The 21,916-nt window shown below is 39.4% G+C and overlaps 1 protein-coding gene and 1 long non-coding RNA gene across 2 annotated transcripts; both read right to left on the bottom strand.

Annotated features, from left to right (window-relative positions):
• Window positions 1-14,536: 14,536 nt before the first annotated feature.
• On the bottom strand, window positions 14,537-15,094 carry LOC139187480 (uncharacterized). The gene has a single exon (XM_070821530.1). It carries the CDS (start codon window positions 15,092-15,094, stop codon window positions 14,537-14,539), a length of 558 nt encoding a protein of 185 aa, XP_070677631.1.
• A 5,534-nt stretch (window positions 15,095-20,628) lies between these two features.
• On the bottom strand, window positions 20,629-21,274 carry LOC114826399 (uncharacterized). The gene is made up of 2 exons (XR_011581736.1): window positions 21,005-21,274; window positions 20,629-20,849 (listed from the first exon to the last, which is right to left on the bottom strand). It is a non-coding gene; the product is annotated as an uncharacterized lncRNA (long non-coding RNA).
• Between the last annotated feature and the right edge of the window lie 642 nt (window positions 21,275-21,916).

Here is a 21,916-nt window from a genome sequence, read left to right as displayed (position 1 = left end):
CTCTACGTTTAGAGCCTTTTTGTACTAAAGATTGGCCTCTGGAATGATTTCCACAAACTCCTTCATGGATTGAGCTTAGAACCTTTAGGTTATTGAGAGGCGCTAGCAACGGAGATATGGTCCAGTGTAGGATCTTCGGATGTGAATGTCGTTTCACATGTAGTAGCGTGAGCTTTCTAGACTCCAACCTTTCAATGGGGAATGTGCCATTAACCATGTAGTCTATAATGGAATTTTTCCAGTTTGGATTTGTACTAACCTGTGACACCTCAGCTGCTGGCTCCGCCTCTATGCTTAGCTTGTCTAGATACTCCACTGGAATAGAGCGTTTGAGTTGGTGGTTGAAGGTGGAGCCTAGGCAAGCTAGCGCGTCCGCGTGGCCGTTGTCTGCCAGGGGAACTTAAGTGAGGGTGTAAGTCTAAAATGCCTTAAGTTGTTTTTGTACCTTCTTTAGGTATTGCACCATCTTTGGATGTTTTGCCATGTACTCCTCAGTAGTTTGGCTGGTGATTCTAGGAATCATAATGAATTGCAAACTTTTTCACCACCAAGTCTTTTGCCATTCGGAGGCCTGCAAATATAGCCTCGTACTCTGGTTCATTATTGGATGTGTTGAAGCCTAGAATGATCTCATGTTTGAGCATTGAACCGTCTGGTGTGACAAGGACCACGCTTGTTCCCAAGCCTTTGTAGTTAAATGCGTCGTCGACATGCAAATGCTAGAAGTCTCCATCGGGCAAGCACAGCTAGGGCATGCTCAGCTGCTTCCAAGGCATTGTTGGGCCACTCTGTTGCGTCGCTTAGGCTAGGCATGAAAGCGCGGTAGGGAACCATGGAGCTGGGGCCATGTTACACATAGCAATAGATGCTCAACTGCCAGTATTGGGCCACTTTAGGCTGAATTATGGAGCAAAAGTTGGCTGGGGCCATGTGATGCGTAGCAGAAGGTGGTGCTCAACTGCCGGTACATGTTGCTCCTATGTAGAATATTTTGGGCTAAGAGAACAAAACTTGATTCCAAGTGTGTTCTTCTAGTGTTCGTCTGAAAACTTTGCATCTACCAATGCCTGCACCTTTATTGTCTCGTGTCTGGATTGGGCAGAATTGTGCATCATGAGGATGACTGTGTGCATCTGAAGGTATAATTTGAGCTTTTGGGTTGTAGCAACTGTGGCCAAAGTTAGCTTTTGAATTTCTTGTAGCTGGTTTCCGATTCAAGGTAAGCTTTTGAACTATGGAATACAGGTAATCGAGCCCCCAGCTCTTCTCATATGAGGGTAGAGCTTATTGCTACTTCAGATACTGTCAAGCATGTAAATAAGGCTTCCTCTGCTTCCGGTTTGGATAGTAAAGAGATGATGTCAGGTACTTCTTCAAGTCTTTAAATGCTTTCTCGCATTCATCACTCTATTTGTCTTGTTGCTCTTTTTCGATTGAGCCGAAAAAATGGCTCATGTTGATTAGTGGATAGTAAAGGTAAACGATTAAATGCGGCTACTCGTCTGGTCAGACTTTGGATCTCCTTCAGAGTAGTGGAGGACTTCATATTCAAGATTGCTCATATTTGCCTTAAATGTACATCAGCGAACCTCGTCCCAAAGTGCATGTTTTTCTACCAGAGCGAAATAAGTCTGCCAAAGTTAGATCTTCTTTCATGATCAATTCTCCAAACATTGGGTGGTCTAGTGAGAGTCTTTTTTGGAAAGCTGTACTAGCTATCAAGTCATTGCATCAGACTATCTTTGCCTTTTTTGCTTTGAACATCTTCACATAGTCGGGATGTGATTCCTTTTGGTTCTTCTTGACGTTGAACAAGTGATCAGACTTCTTCTTAATCGAGTGATAGGATGAATATTCTTTGGTGAAAACAAAAGAAAGTTCGTCAAAACTCCAGATGGATTGTGGCGGTAGGGTGTAGAACGAATCTTGCACCTCGCTTTGTAGAGTGGTGGTGAATATCTTACACATGAGATCATCGTTATTTCGATAAAGGATCATTACGCTTCGATAGGGCTTTAGGTGTCTCTCCGGGTCTTTATCCCCTTTGAAGGATGTGAAATATGGCATACTGAACTTACGTAGAGGCTTTGCCTGCTCGATCTCGTCCGTGAAAGATGACATGCTTATGTTGGTCATGTCCCGTTGTAATGCCTCGTCAGTGACCTTGTTGCGTTGGAAATTGCATAATCGCTCAGTTAGGAGTCTCTCTACTTCTTCTTGAATTTGCCTTTGTTGGGGTAGCGGAGCTCTCGGCTGTCCCTAGTCGTGACCTACTGGTCTAGGCTGCTCTTCCATGTGTTCGGCTTGTCTATTCCGCAGCTACAGTGTATGTGGTACGTTCCTAGTAGGCGAGCGAGTTCCTCGTAAGCTACCGGTTGAACTTGAGCCGGATTGAGTGACCACTTCTCTCCGTCCGTCGTGAGATTTAAGTTGGACTTGAGCCGGATTGCGTGAGATTTAAGTTGGAAAATGTCAAATTTGCAGAGAAATATGGTGAAAATGTCCCCGGTTCAATCGTCAACCTAGAAATTTGGAGCTAGGATGGTTGAACCTGTCTTGGACCGATTTGGGCTGGTTGGGACACCACGGAAGTGGTCTGCGACACACGTGGGTGCTGGGCCTGGGCTCAACTCGGGAGCGCGCTAGGTCACGGCTCGAGCTGGCTCTCCTTAAGCTTGGGCCCGTGTAGGTTGGAATGGCACGGCTTGGGCTTGCAAGCCTTAGGTCGTTGTCACCATGGGTTTAGGCTTTACCGAGGGTGGCCATGGTGGTTGCTACCGTGGTGGCTACTACGGAGAGGCCCCGTGATGGTGGTGCCACTCCACCTGTCGTTGCGTTGAGCCTTGTGGATCGTCGTGGTCCCAATTCTTGAATGTTGGAATTTTCGTTCGTCGTTGTTTCTGAGTTTCTAGTCATTGTACTTTTGTTTTACATTTTATCAAAGAATTTTTATAAATAAAAATTCCAAGAATAAGAATGTACAAAAAATCTACAGATGAACAAGAAAATTAAAACCTTGAATGCGAGAGTCTTTTACGAGCGTTTGAATCAAGAGTCTCATTGAAAGCATCAATTTGTGGATGCAAATTTCCACCTTCTTCTTCTTGGACGAAAATGCACCTGCAAAACAATAATCACCTTAGGTTAAGGCCAAGAGCCTCACACGCTCACAATGAATGGGGGGCTTTGGCCGAAGAACCTCCGATATCAAAGTTAAAATTTGAGGGAGAAAGTGTTTAGAGAAATTTGGAGAATTTTAGAAGAGAATTAGACTTCGATTTTGGAGAAAATGAGGGGCTATATATAGGGGTGTGGCCGATCTTATTAGGACAATTGGGACCAGCCACATTTGGTTTATTTGTGGGATTTATTGCAAGATATTATGGAAATAATATCTTGCAATTACTTTAGGCAATTAATCAATTAATTAGATAATTAACTAATTAATTTAGGTAATTAATCCAAATTTGAAAAGAATAATTAGGAGTTACCTTGTGGGTGAAGATTTGATGAGGAGTGATGAGAGAGTTTAAAAGAATACCATTTTGATCACCTTTGACCTCGATTGAGCCGTTATTGTTCGTTGTATACGCGTAGAAGTCCCGGTATGCTTCAAGGGTAATTTTATCTTTTTACCCAAAAGTCCACGTGTCGTCTCCATATTTAGATAAAAGATTGGATTGATCACTAATAAACTCTTTTTCCTGATCCATTGTCACATCCCGGCTCTGGCCCCCACCACATCACGGGCTTGACTCCACCGTAGCACGATATTGTCTGTTTTGGGCCCCGACCACGCCCTCACAGTTTTGTTTCTGGAAACTCACACGAGAACTTCCTAATGGGTCACCCACCATGGGATTGCTCTCGCGCGAACTCGTTTGACTTTGGAGTTCCAATGGAACCCAAAGCCAATGAGCTTCCAAAATACCTCGTGCTAGGTAGAGATGAAAATATACATATAAAGCATAAATGATCCACACCCCTAAACTATGTGGGATCTTACATCCATACCATCGCTTGTCAAAGCATTTGCAGACTTTCTTGACATAATGAAAACAAAGTGAAATACCAATTCTAAAAGAAATCAGTGGAAACTACGTTGGACAAAAACCGAAGAATGAGAAAAAAAGTGTCAACAAACATAGAATACAAATGCAAAAACAAATATACATCACACATAATGATTAATTAATCACATATATTCTTAAGATATGACCAAAAAAAAAAACGGGGAAAAAAAACAAAAGAAAACAAAAAATAGCCAAAAACTTAAAACCAAAGAATTCAAAAGTTTAAATCGCTTACCTTAAGTAGCTGGAACTTTGAAAAACAAGATTGTCATTATGCGCAAAAAGGCAAATAATCACTGATTATTACATTGGAAAATCCGACTCAATTTATTAAGTACAATATGAGCAAAAGTAGATCATGGACACAAATTTTTTATATAACTAATTTGAATTGAAAACCATATATCATAAATTTAAGAGTAAATTACATTTTACCCCCTCAGATTTGGGGTTAATTTCTTCCTTATAACATCTTTAAAATATTTCAATTTTATACATTTACTTATCATTTTATTTCAATTTCAGACAACCGTTAAATTTACTGTTAAGTAATGATGTGGCAAATATGGAGTCCCCATTTGTGATGATGTGGCTGCTACATGTGTGTCACGTGGCTAAACAATTAATAAAATAATTAAAATAATTAACTAAAGAAAAGTTATATATATATATATACACACACATATACATATATATATATATAAAATAATAATAATAAAATTAAAAAATTAAAAAAAAAACTAAAAGTCATCTTCCCCACCCATCCCCTCCTTTTCCCTTTCCCCTTCCCCGCAATCCCCCCACCCCCACCCCCACCCCACCCCACCCTTCTCCTTCACTCTCTTCAGCTCCCCCAGCCGATCCTTTCCCCTTCCCCAGAATGACACACCCCGACCGAGATCAAGGCATGCTGGCCGTCACGTGAGAGTGACGTAGCCATGTGCACAGTGCGGAAGCAATAGAGATAAGAAATATACAAATAATTAAAAATCGAATTACTAGAGTGCACTACTAAATAGGAAGTGATAGGAGTTAGTTACAAAAATAAACACTCCTAATCAGAGCATAAGAAGTGTAGGTGCAATCCAGTAGGACAAGTACTAGTTATACAGTACCAGGAATGTCCTACTATTATTTAGATAGGTCAGAACTGCCGACGTCCTCAAGCCACCAACAGCAAGCTTACTTAAACCTGGAGGGACGCAAAACAGAAAACGTGAGTGGGCAAAAACAAATGTTTTACAAAACCATTTCATTTAACAACATATCTAACCCCTTGCTATAAAAACATGTATAATTTTTCCCAGAATCAAGGTATAAACATATACATAAATATATATGAAATCATAACAATTCAATTCATACTTCACATAATCATTTTCATATGTATGCCATGCCAAGATATAATAGAGTAAGCAATTCAAGTAAGAATAATTTCATAGAAATATAACATATTAGCCGGAACCCCTGTGGTAGTCTGTACGACTGAATTCATAGCTCAAAAGTCACTCTAGCCGGAGTCACTACTATGACCTATACAGCAATATGCTGCACAAGAGTCAAAACCAAACAAAAAGGTCTATACGACGATAATGAGTGTAATATAATCATGCTCAATACTACTCTCATATAATAGCTGGGCGATAAATCGCTAGTCACCTACGAGTCGGAACCATAAATAAGGTCTATACGACAAGACTGTGCACCTAAATTGGATCCAATATGAGCATATGGTCGGGATGTGACATAATAAACAGGCCTGTGCCATATCTATGGCTAAATCACAATCACCCTAAGTGCAGTTTTATGAGCTCAACATTATTCAATCACATATCACATCATCGTTGATTCACATACCAACACAACTTATCTAAGCTTACCTGAACATCCACAGCACCACATTTATATATATAAAGCATCACATACCAATTCATGTATGAATTATAAACTTATATGCATGGCATTTATGGCATAATATCATTTAAACACATATTTCTGGAAAAATATCAAGTATATAATATATACTGAAAATCAAAAGCCCACTCACTGATAAGTCGAAGGGTCGTAACCCCCGAGTCGCCCTTGGATATGCTCGTCCTCGGGGTAAGTCTCACATATATGCGAATTAACTGTAAAAACGTTATTTTAAAGCACATAGGCAAAACTAGCTAATAACTTCTCATACATAGCTCAAAATGGGTATATGAATATACCACAGTGATCTACACAACCTCAGGATCATCCCCAAATTTTTAGATTAATTTTTCAAGGCCTCACGCACGGCCACATGCCGACAAGTGCATGGTAAGATGCGCCTCTATGCGCAGGGAATCCTGATGGATGCCCTAACTGCCGTTAGGAATATTCCCTGGAATATTTCATTAAACCCAACGGTAACCGTCCAAACTAACTGACGGCATGAGAATATTTCGTCAGACTCGACGGAATATTCCTTCATCTCCTACCTCTAGCTCCGGCAACCGTCACAGGCGCCGGAAATTGGGCAATTTTTCAAACTCTTTAATCTCGCTCATTTCTTCACCATTTTTCATGCAATTTCCACCAAAATGAAGTTTAGGAGGTAAAGAATTGCGTTATACCTCTTTCATGCCTCGAATCACGTAAATCACGTCGAAGAAGTCCTCGAACTCCGGCGACCTCTACAAAACTCCATTTTCGAGCTTCCCGTGACCCAAATCCCACCAACGATGCACTCCGAGCATCGTGAGGACCTCCTTGAGCTCACTGTGGTCCTAAAATTCACAAAAACTCAAGGGTTTAAAAGTTGATGAATAGTACCCAAGTCGAAGGTCCATTTTTCGAGGTTTTCTGACGTCCAAAATCGTTCCAATTTATGCCAAAACAAACAAGAGGACTAGGAGATTACCTTTTGAGCCTTAGAACAACTTGAAACCTCCACGAACTAGTTTGGTGTACTGTACACCCATGGCTCTTTTTCAAACTAGGGTTTCTCGAAGGTTTCCTTGCTGAAAATGGGTACCACTCGACTCGTAAGGATCCTAGGAACACACTGGGGACCTCATAACCTTCAATCCGTGTTGTTTTGGGTTTGTTGGTGTGTGTCCGTACGAGTTCGAAAAGAGAGAGAGTGAGATAGTCCGAGAGATAGGGAGAGAGAAAAGAGCACGGGAAGGAAGAGAGAGGGAGTGAGTGTGCTGTGTGTGTGATCCACGTGGTCACCAATCCAAAACCACACAATAACCTCTATGTCTCAATATGTCACACATACACACTACAATTTCCCCATCCAAGGATAAAACCATCAATTTACATCATCGAAAATTAAATATTCGGGACGGGCTGTGACACGGAACCTCCCCACCCCACCCCATCTAGATACCCATATTTGTTCTTAAAAAATAAAAATAAAAAACCAGAAACCCAAATTTCTTCTTCCTCTTCCCCACCCATCACCCTTCTCCCATCCATCATCACACACCCCCAAAAGTCCCACCTGAGCACACCCCTTTCTCCCATCCCCATCACCCCTCCCAAAAATCCCCCATCACCCACTTAAAAAATCCCACCCGAGCCCACCCTTTCCGTCCAAGCTCTTGCATTTTCTGTGGGAGTGGAGACCGCTGGTGAGCGCCTCTACGAATCGATCGGCGATAGGAAGAGGAAGAAGAAAAGAGAGGAGTGCATGAGATTAGGGTAAGGGTTTGAGGCTTTGCGGAGAAGCTCATCTCCTAGAGAAAGAGAAGAAGAAGAGTGAAGGAAGAAGCTATCAGAAGTTGTGATGAGGAGAAGACTGAGAAAGGGATTTTTAGAAAGGGTGATGGGGGATGGGAGAAGGGGGTGGGCTCGGGTGGGATTTTTTTAGGGTGGGTGATGATGGATGGGAGAGAGGGGGTGATGCGTGGGGAAGATGACTTCTGTTTTTTTAATTTTTTTATTTGTATTTATATATATAACTTTTTTTAGTTAATTATTTTAATATTTTAAAAAAATTTATTAATTGTTTAGCCACGTGGTACACATGTGGCATGACACACCCCGACCTAAATCAGGGCATGCTGGCCGTCACGTGGAAGTGACGTAACCATGTGCACAACGCTGAAGCAATAAAGAAATAAGGGAATTGCGAAGGAATAAAAACCAAACTATTAGCAAAACTAGTTAAGATAGAGTGCTAGTGAGAGATTGAGTGCGAAATACACAACCAGAGCATAAATATCCTAAGTGCAGTCAAGCAGGACAAGTACTAATTATACGACACCTAAGGGTGATCCTACATTTATGATGTTCTGTCAGAACCACCGTCGAAGTCCTCGTGATCCACCAAAGCACTTCTACCTAAAACCTGGAGGGGCGCAAAACAGAAAGTGTGAGTGGGCAAAAACAAAGCTTTTCAAAATCATTTCATTTCTCAAAAGTTCTAACATCTCGTCGTAAAACCTGTATAATTTTCCCAAAAACATAGAATATATATATACATATCTCAAAACCATGCTCAGAAAACGATATTCATAAGTATGCCATACCAAGATATCTCAATGCAATGCTATAGGTGAACCAGGCAAAATATATAAATATCAAATATCGCATCAGCCAAATCTCTCTAACTCAAACTGCACTGCTAAGTATACAACTCATAACCAATCTCAATCATATCAAATCAAATCCTGCACACAAGTCGGAACCACCTACAGTGGTCTGTATGACAAGACTAGGTGTAAAATAAATATGCTCTAGTGCTACGATCACGTGAAGGCTATGCAAATAATCGCGGGTCACCTACGAGTTGAAACCACCTAAAGTGGTATGTACGACAAGCCTGTGCACCTAACTTGGATCCAAGGTGAGCATACAATGTGAGAGGTGAACATCACGTGAAGGACTGTGCCCTAACTCTGGACGGGAGCACTAACACCGGGTGCAGGTTTATGAGCTCTCAATACATCACAACATATCTCACATAATCGAAACAATCTCATACCTTTCCTTTGATTTATGAACTTACCTAGCACTTACCTATGCATCCGCAGCACCAATCATGAATGTATGCAACTACTAATGCATAATTAAAATAGATAGATACTTGCATGGCATTTCCAAAACATATATTCATTTAAATTCATTTTCTGGGAAAAATCTCGAGTATATAGGTATATACGGAAAACCAAAAGCCCACTCACTGGTATGTCGAAGGGTCGTAGCCCCTAAGCCTTGATTGATGGCGCTCGTCCTCAGGATAGGTCTCACCTATATGCGAAATAACTGAATAAACGTTATTTAAAGCACATAACCAAAACTAGGTAATAATTTATCATACAATGCTCAAATGGGGTATTTGAATATACCACCATGATCTACTCAACCTCAGGAACATCCCCATACTTTTAGAAAAAATTTCCAACCACCTACACGCCACGAAGCGCCGGCCAAGGCACGGCCAGACAGGCCGCCCACTCGCGGGCACGTGCCAGACACATTGACGAAACAGTTAATACCGTTAGGGAATATTCCATTAAAAGTAGCATATTCCGTTAAAACTAACCTGACACCGTTAGAATATTCCGTCAAGTTTGACGAAATATTCTCTGTCTTCTTCCTTCGAACTCCGATGACCGTCGATGTCGTCGGAAAACTGGGGAATTTTCAAACCTTAATATCTCAGTCCATACACAACCAAAATCCATGAAATTTGTACCAAAATGAAGCTTACAACGAGTAGAACAAAACCTTACCTTTCAAAAGTCCTAAAACCGATGGAACTCGTTTAAGGGCATAATTGACATTTCACGCCTAAAAATATAGTATTTCGGGACGAGTTGTGACATGGCAGCCATGTCATCACAAATGGGGACCCCATACTTGCCACGTCATCACTTAACAGTTAATTTAACAGATTTTTTAATGGTTGTATGAAATTGAAATAAAATGATAAGTAAATATATGAAATTGAAATGTTTTAAAGATATTGTAAGGAATTGAAATTGACCATAAACCTGAAAGGGTAAAATTTAATTTACCCTAAATTTAAACAAAAGTAGATCATGGACACAATTTTTTTATTTGAACAAATAGAATAAAAAACCGAAGATTATTAGGACAATAGCAAAAGAAGCAAATATTATCTAGAAATGAACGAATACTGAACACCAGGTGGGAAAAAACTATAGTCATAACTGATAAGCAATTCACGAACAAAAGAAAAAAACACTGTTTTTAAAAACAACGCAGAAAAATAACATTGAATTCAGAGCTGTATTTAGATTACACAAAAGTCAACTTAAAAAACCACAAAGAAAGAAAGCAAAACTGAACAACAAACCTTTTCAAAAAACAACAGTCACACCCTTCTAACCTCTGATTGATCCGTAATAACAAAATTAGTCTGAAATGAAAAGAAATCGTATTAATCAAATGAACTCAGAACATAAAACCAACAAAAAACAACAGAGAAAAACGAAGACACCCATCTTTATTTAAAATGTGTACCAAACAAAGACCAGCGGACTGAGCAGCAACTGTCCCAGCCATTAACCAAAGATAGCCATTCGAAACATCATATTATGCAATTGTGAGTGAGAGTCAGAGTAAAAGTAAGACCAAAAGAAATATTATATTGTGAGATTGTGAGAAAGAGTGAAAATAAGAGTGAGAGAAACACACAAATTCTACAACGAAAACAAAAAACAACGAAATCACACACACACTAAGTGAGAAAAAAAATTATATTGTGAGATTGGGAGTGTGAGAGTGAGGGTAAGAGTGAGAGAAAAATTATATTGTCACATTGTTAGTGAGAGTGATAGTGAGAGTAATAGAGAGAGAAAGCCACGAATAAATTTTTTGTTATGAAAGAGCAGGCAGACTACGTTCATTCCTTTATATTCTCCCTCCAGAAGGTTGTTGACAATTGGTAAAATTGATAGCCTACAAAACTCAAAAATAACTATTTTTTAAGATACAGGATTAATGAAAACTAAAAAATAAACAACAGAAAATGTTAAGTCATTCAATACTAAAATAGCTTCTTTCTATATTGTATGTACGTTGTAGTATTGGATGACTTAATGTTTCCTATGTGAGATCCTCAAACAGCCAAGAAATAAAATTAATACTGACGCAAGTACAATTAGATGCTTTAAATGAATTACTTGTCAAGTCTAAATGCTGAAAATCTCAAAGAATATCAAATATTCAACATCACAGTCACATGCACCACAAAAGTAGATGTACATTATCTCTAAAGTATAGACCAGTAAACAATTAGAAATGCACGTCACGGTATGTAAAGTAATTTGCAAAACCCAGGATTTACAAATGTAGTTCAAGGCAAAGTCAATTGGACTTCAATTGTAAAAGGCAAATTCAAAAAACACAGATTTCACAAGGATAAGTTAGCCTAAACCCTAAACCCTAAACCATAAGAGCAACTCCACCTTTGTGGATTGCTCGGGGGACAGGCGAGAGAAGAAGGGCCCGAGGCCCTGTGGATTTGCTCCAACGTGAAGGAGCCCGAGCGGAGGTGGAGGCTCGAGCGGAGGGCCTGTGAAGAGTTGACAACCCGAGCTCCGGGCCTTTTTTTAATTTGTTTTCTGTCAGGCGCGTGCACCCCACTCGAGCGTGGGGGCGCGTCGCCTGACAACTTTTCAGAAAAAAACAAAAGCCTTTTCAGACTTAAAAGTTACTGTTGGGAAGCCACGTGGCTTTCCACGGTCTGTTCGATCTCAACGGCTATTTAACTTGGACCGTTCGATCTCAACGGTAAAAAAAATAAAAAAAAATCTTATTTAATATCAACCGTTCAATCTGAGATCAACGGTCGATATTAATATGCTCTATAAATAAATAAATAAAACGAAAAAATAGTTTTAAAATGAAGAAAAGTTACATTTGTGACACGTGGCACAATTTGGAGTGTTGGAATTCAATTTTTTTTAAATCCAACGGCAGAGATTAATTATTTGAATAAAAAAAATTTTAAAAATTGTAAAAATATCTGAAATTTTTTTTAAAAAATGCGTCTACTTTTCTATAAATATTTTCTCATTATCATCTACCTTACACCACAATTTCATATGTTCTCAACTACTTTCAATCACATTCCTATCTTTCTCTCAAAGTTTCAATCCAATTTTTTCAACAAAATGACTACTGATGCAGGAACGAATTGGACGTCTCTTGAAGATGTTGCATTGTGTACTAGCTGGGTTGAAGTTACTCATAGTTCGGGTACGGGTAATGAGATGTAGTTGCGAGAAATGTGGAGTCTTATTTATACCAATTATCTTGAGAAAATGGGTGGGAGTAGAACCAAAGAATCGATGTCTAGTCGTTGAAAATTACTTAGCCAATCGTTTACTATTTGGAGATACGCCTTGGCACAAGCTAGTAGTAATCTTTGAAGTGGGAAAAATTACACGAATCAGGTAACAATATATTATTTATTTGTTTGTACTATACCCAAATTTAAATTGTAATTATTTGTTTGTATTATTTATTTGTTACCTACTTTAATTATATTTATTTGTTTGTATTATTTATTTGTTACCAATAATTTGTTACCTACATTAATTATAATTATTTGTTTGTATTATTTATTTGTTACCTACCTTGATTATAATTATTTCTTCTCCCCCATTATGTAGCTAATTCAAGCACAAGCTTGGTATGGTGCCAAAACCAAAACAAAAAATAAATCATTCAACTGGTGGGAATGTTGGAATATTGTCAAAGATTGTCCTAAATTCAGAGTTATGCATGTCGGTCCAGAAGTTGTCATGAACAGCACCCCGCTATACTTTACACCTGATAATGGCTCGCATGAAGATGATGCAGAAGAAGTGCCCGAAACGTCCATCCCTGAACAAGTGTTGGGTTCGACCCGTTATCCAATTAGGCCTCAAGGTAAGAAGGCTTCAAAAAGAAAAAGAAGTGCTTCCAAACATGATTATGCAAAGTACATGGAAGAACTTACTCGCCATAGTGAATTAACTTTGGCGCGGGAAATGGCGAAATTTGAGGCTGATAAGGCTAGAGAGGAGGCAAACGATGTAGCTGTTGAGAGAGAATTTCAAGCTAATCAGAGAGAAAGAGAGCTACTTAGGCAAGAAAGGGAACTAGTTAGAGAAGAAAGAATGGCTCAACGAGATCGTGAGATTATGAACACGCCTTTAGAAGGGAAATCTCCAAATTCTAAATATTTTTGGAAGTCGGAGAAAGAGGATGTGATGCGTAGGAGGCGTGCAAGAGAAACGAGAGCAAGAGGAGATGGTACTAGCACGACAAGAGAAGATCATCCTAGCACCACAAATTGGTTAAGTGATGATGATTAGAGTACTTTTTGTAATCGGAGCCTATAGTTTTCCAATCACCTTAGGTTGTAATTTATTATTTATTGAATTGAGTATTTTATGTTGTTTGAATTTATTGAATTTAGTACTTTATTTAAAGTGAGAATAAATTTATTTAATATGGTAATATATTTATACTATAAGAGAATCTTTATTCAAATGACATAAACACACCAAATAAAATTACATAAACACACCAAATAATAAAAACCTCAGTAAAATGAACTAAAATAAAACACACCAAATAAAATTACATAAACACACCAAATAATAAAAACCTCACTAAATGAACTAAAATAAAACACACCAAATAAAATTACATAAACATACCAAATAATAAAAAAAACACACTAAATGAACTTGATTATCTTCAGCTTGTTTCAATGCCCACTGGTGCTCTATCAAGTCATTTTGTCGGGCATTGTGCATGTCTGGCCTTTGAAATGCAGTATATCGTTGAATGACTCTTTCATTATAACTTTCATCCCTTTCTAATGGCTCATGTTGCACGGGCTCATTGATGGCGTCATGAGCACAATATATACGTGTTCTTGAATTGTTCATCGTGTCTGCCTCATATTCATCAACGGCTTCATAATCGTACTCATATTCCACAATCATGTTGTGAAGAATGATGCACGTCATCATGATGAATCGAAGCGACTCTACATCAAACAATCTGGCAGCACCCCTGACGATCGTCCAGCGAGCTTGGAGGATACCGAAACAACACTCCACATCCTTCCTGCAACCCTCTTGACATCTTGTAAAGTGTTTTTCCTTTGCACTTCGCGGACGTGGCACTGTTTTGACAAATGTTGACCACCTTGGGTAAATGCCGTCAGCTAGGTAGTATGGCCCATCCTACATACGTCTGTTGACCTCATACGTGACTTTTGGTGCCTTTCCTTGCAGGACATCGTTGAACACTGGGGATTGAGCAAGGACATTGAGGTCATTTTGAACTCCCGGAACCTCGAAAAAGGCGTGCCAAATCCATGTATCAAAAAAAGCCACTGCCTCCAAAATGATACATTTTGCTCATTTTCTGTCTCCATAAGCATCTTGACATGCACTTAGACAGTTTTTCCATGTCCAATGCATACAATCAATGCTCCCAATCATCCCAAGAAAACCTCACATCTCGACCTTCTTCAGAAGCCTTTCCAAGTTCATGTGAGTAGGTTTCCGGAGGTACTCTGCGGTGTAGATAGATTCAATTGCTCCGTAAAACCTCATCAAGGACTCAAGAATGGTTGATTTCCCCAACCTCGCTATCTCATCCACTTGGTCTGCAACTGCTCCATAAGCAAGCATCCGTAACGCAGTAGTAATTTTTTGCTCAGAAAAGAGACCCATAGCACCACAAGCATCCTTCTTTTGCACAAAGTAAGAATCATGGTTGCAAACAGCAATCATGATTTTGTTGAACAAATGTCGTTCCATTCTAAAACGACGTCTGAAGTACATATCAGGAAATGCACTATTATGAACAAAATAATCATCCAACAGCTCCTCACCTCGTTGTTGCCTGCTTCTATTAAGGTTTCTGGAACGGGTGGGCCTACATATATGAGCCACAGCTTGGATGACTCGACGAGAATGTGAGTCTCTGGCCATTCTTGCTTCGTCATCTCTCATTCTCCGCTCATCATCCTCTTCCTTCTCATTTTGGGCTATATGGAGATTGAACATTCCTTCAGATTGGTTAAACAATTCTTCATCTTCTTGATCGATTTCCCACATCATGCTTGAAGAAGAAGAAGACATTGTAAGTAGAAACTATGAATAATGATATAGATTTTGATTTGGTGAAGAATGAAGCAGAAACTATGAATAATGATAGAGATATTAAGAAAATTGGTGTGAGATTTAAAAGGATGGATGATGGATTATATGGAGGATTCTGAAATGATTAGGTTGTAGATAGTGCCACGTCACATGCTGTCATTCGTTAAAAATTTGATCGAAATCTATTTTAAAAGATTCTGAAAAGATAACCACACGTGGCACGACGGCATTGGATAAAAATCTTATCGAAATCCATCACCAATAATTATCTTTTTGGATAATGACACGTGGCGTAACGAGAACGATTTAAAATCTGATCGAAATCTATCTTCAAAGATTCTAAAAAGATAACGACACGTGGCACGATGACATTGGATAAAAATCTTATCGAAACCTACGACCAATATAGTCGTTTTGGATAAATGACATGTGGCGCAACGAGAACGATTTAAAATATCTTATCCGAAATTACAAAAAAAAATTATTTAGTATTATTTTGTAAAAAAAAATTAATAAATATTTTATTGCCTATTGACAAGGCTATTCAAATGCAAGGTGGAGATGTAAAAGGCAATTACTGTTTACAAGGTGGATTAAATAGTGGATTGCCTGAGGGAGGGCTCCAAGGGTGGAGTTGCTCTAACCATATCCATTCCTCAACAAAACAACGAAATCACTCACACACTAAAAAGCCAAACAAAGAAAGGAAACCCCAAAAATTAAGGGATATTTAGAAATATAGCCATTTTAAAGAGCACTTATTAAAATATAACCTAATTTTTCTATTTCTTATAAAACTAACCAAAATTGATGTTCAAAGACTTAATTATCCTTAACAGTAAAACTCTCTCTTCCTCCCAACGTTGTGATTTTTTTACTGTCGACCTCATCACTGTCAACCTCACCCCATTGTTGAACCACCAGGCGTTCACTACTCCATTCAATAATTAAAATGGAGATGAGGGGGTTTGGAGAGGAGAAACACCAAATTTTCATGACTAACATCAAAATTAACTAACTAAAAAAATGAGAATAAGAGCTAAGAACTAGCTAATCAGTTAATTAGTGATGTGATTAATACTAATTAGTGAAGAGCGGAACAAAATCAATTAGGTTTACTGCTAAAAGCGAGGCAATAGCAAGGCAACGATGCAAATTTGGTTGAAGGTGTTCTCCTGCCTGGTAAAGGGGGAAACTGAAAGCTCTAGTTTTCCCAAGAATCCAATCCATGACTTGACAAAGAAGAATCTGAGCAGCCCGACGACGACGTTCAAGGAGGGGATAATCCCGACCCTTTGATGGTGATCTGGTCCTTCCATTCTGAGACTCGGTCCTCGTCGTCGAACTCGACAACCTTGATTTTGTCGTCGGAATCGTGAAGCAACGACTCTGATATGCTGCTGATTATTTAGTCACATGACTCCGAGAGGTAATCAAAAGCTGTTGAAGAGAATGTTTTAGTTCTAGGGCAATTTAGTCTTTTGAACATCAATTTTGGTTAGTTTTATAAGAGTTAAAAATAGTGGGTCGTATTTCAATACATGGTATCTAAAATGGTTATATTTCCAAATTTCCAAAAAATTAACCTATCGCCATTTCTCTTTTTTATTTTTTTTTCTTCCAATTTTAACATAGAAATTGAACAGCACACAAAAGAAGACCTAAATCTAAAAATCCACCAAATAGCCAAAGGAAACTCCAAAAATTAACCAAAAGCATTTCTTCTTCTTTTTTGAATTTTCACGCAAAAAACTGAACTACAAACAAAAGACTAGCCAAATCTAAAAATTTGCCGGAAAAAAAAAAGAAAAAAAAAAGAAGAAGAAGAAGAAATCTAACAGCAAAAACATAAATTATATACTTCACCCAGAAAAGGCTTGCAAGATCACGCAATAATACCCTAAAATTGGAAGATGAATATTTCATGCAACAAAATAACGAAATCAGACGAAACACACAAAAATATGTTATGACCCAAATTATTACTGAGGTTTTATGCTTTATTACTGTGAGGAATTGTTAATATGCCAGATGGCATTTAAAAAGTGTAGAGGCTGTATAAAAGGAGCCCAGCTCCCTCAAATGTATCAGATCAGAATTTTACAAAAGAAATCAATACAAAAAAATATTGGAGCTTTGCTCCTTCTTCTCTCCTTCCCTCTTATTCCATAGCTTTCTTGTGCCACTTGCAGGTTGATTAAGGGAATTGAGAATTAGATCTTATCAATGGTATCATCCTTCTCGAATCCTGGTTTCCCTCCTGTGGACGCCCACCCTACCCGTCTTCCTGCCATGGATGGCCGCCTCTCCGCTGCAATCAACTCATTTGAAGCTTCGATGCGTGCTACGCTCCGTGATGCAATCCGCGAAGCTTTGGATTCTGCATTCGCAAATCTCACGACGAATTTCAACCGTGATTGGGCCTTGCTCCGCCGAGACTCGGCTCTCAGAGCTACAGGAGTTTCTGATCCAATCCCGACGATTTCCGATCACACGCAATCAATCGATCTCGGTCATTCCGGACTTCAAGGAGACGATAATCCGCCAAGACTTCCATCTCCAATCGAAGTCCATTCCGTTCCGCCGTTGTTTTCGTAATCACCATTGTTGCGAGAAATCGTAGTTCCGTCCGTCAAGCCACAGTTGAACTCGAACGCTTCACTGGCAGCTCACACCAACAATAGCACACCATTTTCGCGCAACCAGGAAGCTCCAACAACTGTGCAGGGTTTTGGGATCCAAGACGGGGACGGCAGCCCACAGCGAATTAAGTGTCCGCAACGAATCGAATTTCCTCGATTCTCTATCAACGATGATCCATTCTCCTGGATCTCCAGAGCGGAGCAATTTTTTACCCACTTCAGCACTCCCGCGTCCCAGAAAATCGCAATTGCCTCAGCTCATCTAGACAACGAAGCTTTGCAGCGGTGGTGTTGGCACAATTGCATTCACTCTGCATTGCGTTGGGAGGAATTTACAAGAGCTTTATGTTGAGATTTTGGCCCCTCCAAAATTGAAAACAGTGATGAAGCTTTGTTTCAGTTACCCCAAACTGGGGATATTCATGCAGCTATAATGGATGGTTCGGCCCCTGGGGCAGTTCGTTCCTGCAAACCACACTCGATCACCCAAGTCCATTATGTTCCACTGTTGCTCTCTTCTTCACCATTGTGGCGAGCAATGGCAATTCATCCTGTCAAGGCACATTTGAACGATACGTTGGCATCGACAATTCACACTAGTGTGCAGGGTTTTGTGTCTCTTTTGAGGAACACAGGAACCACCAAAATTGCAATCCCTTTTCTACTTGCAGACCAAAACATCAGTGACTCCATCAGCCTTGAGGAGTATGGAGATTACTGTAGCTTCAACCCACAGACTATATGTCTCTATATGTTGCCCTTAACGCATACAAACACCACGAAGCATCGACACGAGGTATTGACATCCTTGCTTTCCAATTTTACAAATCGGAAGGACAAATGGTATTGGGTTTTGCAGGTTATTCTGGCATATTATACTGGTGTTATTGTGATAATGTATGAAGACTTCTTAACTGATAAATGTGGATGGGGTAATTGGTACCTTGTGGGAAAATTTGTGAAGAAGAATTTTTATGCACTGCAACTGTTTAATCGTCTGTCTAAGAGAGGGAGTGCAAATGTACATGTGCTTTATGTGGCCTCTTTAGATATGCATGATTTAGAAGCTAGCCCTAAACTGGATGGTAGTAGCAGCAAGCCAAGGGTTAAAGAAGTGTCTTCTGAAGAAAAAAATAATGTGTCTCACATTGAGATTAAGATTACTGAATACCATGGCTCCGATGAAAAATGTGTTTGGAGGTATCTTAATCTTTCAGACAACGCCATGGGCAACTATGGTGTCAATGCATTTGAGTCACTTCTTAGTTCACAAAACAATTTGAGAGAACTTTATTTGATGAATATGGCAAGGCTCAATATGTGTCATAACACGAGGGAGTGGCACTGCGATGCTATTAGGAAGATCAAATGGCTGAATGAGAATGAGATTTCTGTTATGATCAATACCGAAGGACAAGCAAACTATGAAGGTTTTTCTAATTGTATCAAATATGGTGAGGAGCTCACTTTTAAGCTGTTGCTCTATTTCCAAGCTGTCAAGGCAAAAAGTCTTGGGTTTACTAAACTTGGGTCACCAAAAGAGGCTAAGAAGGTTGTTGGGAACATGAATGATGTTACTGCTAGTGCCAAACAGCTAAAGGAGATGGAACAAGGCTTGACCAGTTTGATAGTTTTGGGGAATGGGCGATTGTCTGATCTTATTGCATAGCTGCATGATATATTGGAGGGTGTAAATGAAGCTGATATCTAGCCGAAGAAGTTTGATAATGCAATTATTAAAGCTCAGATTCCACAATTGGCTCGAGACATCAGGGAGTTAACCTCATCTCGACCTGTAACCATCTACAATGAGAATTCTTCCTCTAGTGGGAATTATGCTTCATATTTAGTTCCACTTGCTGCACTTGCTGCAATGGGCTATTATTACATGTGGTGCAGAGATTGGTCATTTTCAGATGTGATGTATGTGACAAGGCATAATATGGCAAATGTTGTTGAAGCTCTAATTAAAGAGGTAGCTAGCAAGAGCAATGACTTTGTTGGGAATGGAACAACAAATACATTGAAGATGAGTGAATGCGCTATGGGCACCTATTTGGATTTAGTATGCTCTCTTAGTCACCTGGAAAGCAATTTTGGTGGTGCCTTAGTAATTGATTTGCATGATTTAAGCGTGTACAAGGTTGTGGATATGGCGACTAGGTTCGAGAGTGCATTGGTAGGACATGTTAACAATATAATTTGTAGTAGTACTATAAGATTGGAGAGACTTCACTCAGATGATTGGTGGTGTTCTACTATATCTCAGCTGCTGATGATTGGTAAATCCATCCTATCTAGTTCAAACAAAACTCAGGAAGAAAATGTGGATGTTGTTTTGGGAACCGGTAATCTGAGCCTACTAGTTGAGAACACTTCAGTTGAGCAGCTTGGTTTCGTCAGAAAGGTGACAATCTTTAAGGACTCCACTTCCATTATTGGTGATGCAGCATCAAAAGATAGGTTGCAAGTCCATGGTGTGTCTCCATTTGACATTATGGGCAGAATTCTTTTCTAGGAAAAGCAACTGCAAGGGCTGCAAATGGGAGCTGTCACAAGAAAGTTCATGGTGGTTAATTTCAGTTCTGGTTTTGATGAATCTTCATATCTCCCTCGGGTTGAAAATTTTGAGGAGGTGTCACAAGAAAATTATGGAGAGGCTAAAGGAAACAAGAACTCACTCACTCAGTTCAAGCGAGCTGCCATACCTGGAAGGATTATAATGATTTCAAAGTCAAGTTCTACAATTCCATTTTTAAGCCTTGAGGACAAGGCTAATTTTCAAGGGGGGAAGTATTGTTATGACCCAAATTATTACTGAGGTTTTATGCTTTATTACTGTGAGGAATTGTTAATATGCCAGCTGGCATTTAAAAAGTGTAGAGGCTGTATAAAAGGAGCCCAGCTCCCTCAAATGTATCAGATCAGAATTTTACAAAAGAAATCAATACAAAAAAATATTGGAGCTCTGCTCCTTCTTCTCTCCTTCCCTCTTCTTCCATAGCTTTCTTGTGCCACTTGCAGGTTGATTAAGGGAATTGAGAATTAGATCTTATCAAAATAAAGAAAATGTGGAGAAAAAACGCAAAGACCAGAATCTTACAACAATTAATTGAATTTTTTTTTTCTTCCTAACCAAATAGAAAATAGAGAAACAAATGAACCAACGTACCTAAAACAGTGCGATTCGTTTCTGGAAAACAACGGGAAGCACACTTAAACCACATTCACAAATGATCAGATTGGAATGGAAACAAAAGAGGTACAGCGATAGAAACAAGGCAAACACAGACAGAGAGAGAGAGAGGAGAAAAGAAGAGGAAAGGGAAAATGAAAGATGCTTCCAGCATTTTTCCCACGAAACGCGAAAGCCACACGAGCAGCAGGCACGGGCAACACATATGATGAAGGGCAAAATGGTCAATTTACCGCACAATCCCGCTAAAGCTGAAAAATCATGAAGAAAATGAGGGATGAAACCGAAACAGCACTGTTAATGAACCGTAGTTTTCCACCGGGTTTTAGAAGAGAGTTGTATCTCTACTTTTTGTTGACAACTATGATATCCATGCATCATTGATCGCGTATCGACAATGCGTTTCTCTTGACAAGTAAATGGTTTTGGTGACGCGCTCTCCCACTTGGGGATGGGCAAAATACCGTGGTTACCCGTCCATTTAAACTTTACGGTTACGGTTATGGGTAATCGTTTAGATAAATAAACGGTTATGGGTATAACTGTTTACCTGTGAAATTTAAATGGATGGTTATGAGTATTAACCGTGGTTATAACCAGGTAACCGTTTATAAACGGTTACAGTTAAATGGGTATGGTTAACCGTTTATAAACGGTTATGGGTATGAGTATAACCGTTTAGATAATTACCCAACGGGTAAACGATTCTTTTAGTATGAGCATAAACAGTTATGGGTAAATAATCGCGGTTACCCGGCTGCAATAACAGTTGCCGTTCTTATATTCATACAGAGATAATTTCACATCTTAACCGAACACGGCTGGGGAGGGGAGAGGAAACGTTCCTTGCTTGTCAGGGTACGCGCGGAGACATATCTAGAGGAGACG

Source organism: Malus domestica, chromosome 01 (assembly GCF_042453785.1).
Source record: "Malus domestica chromosome 01, GDT2T_hap1".
NCBI classification, from domain to species: domain Eukaryota; kingdom Viridiplantae; phylum Streptophyta; class Magnoliopsida; order Rosales; family Rosaceae; genus Malus; species Malus domestica.
Note: the sequence above shows the minus strand (reverse complement) of the source record. Positions and strands in the feature narration are given on the sequence as shown.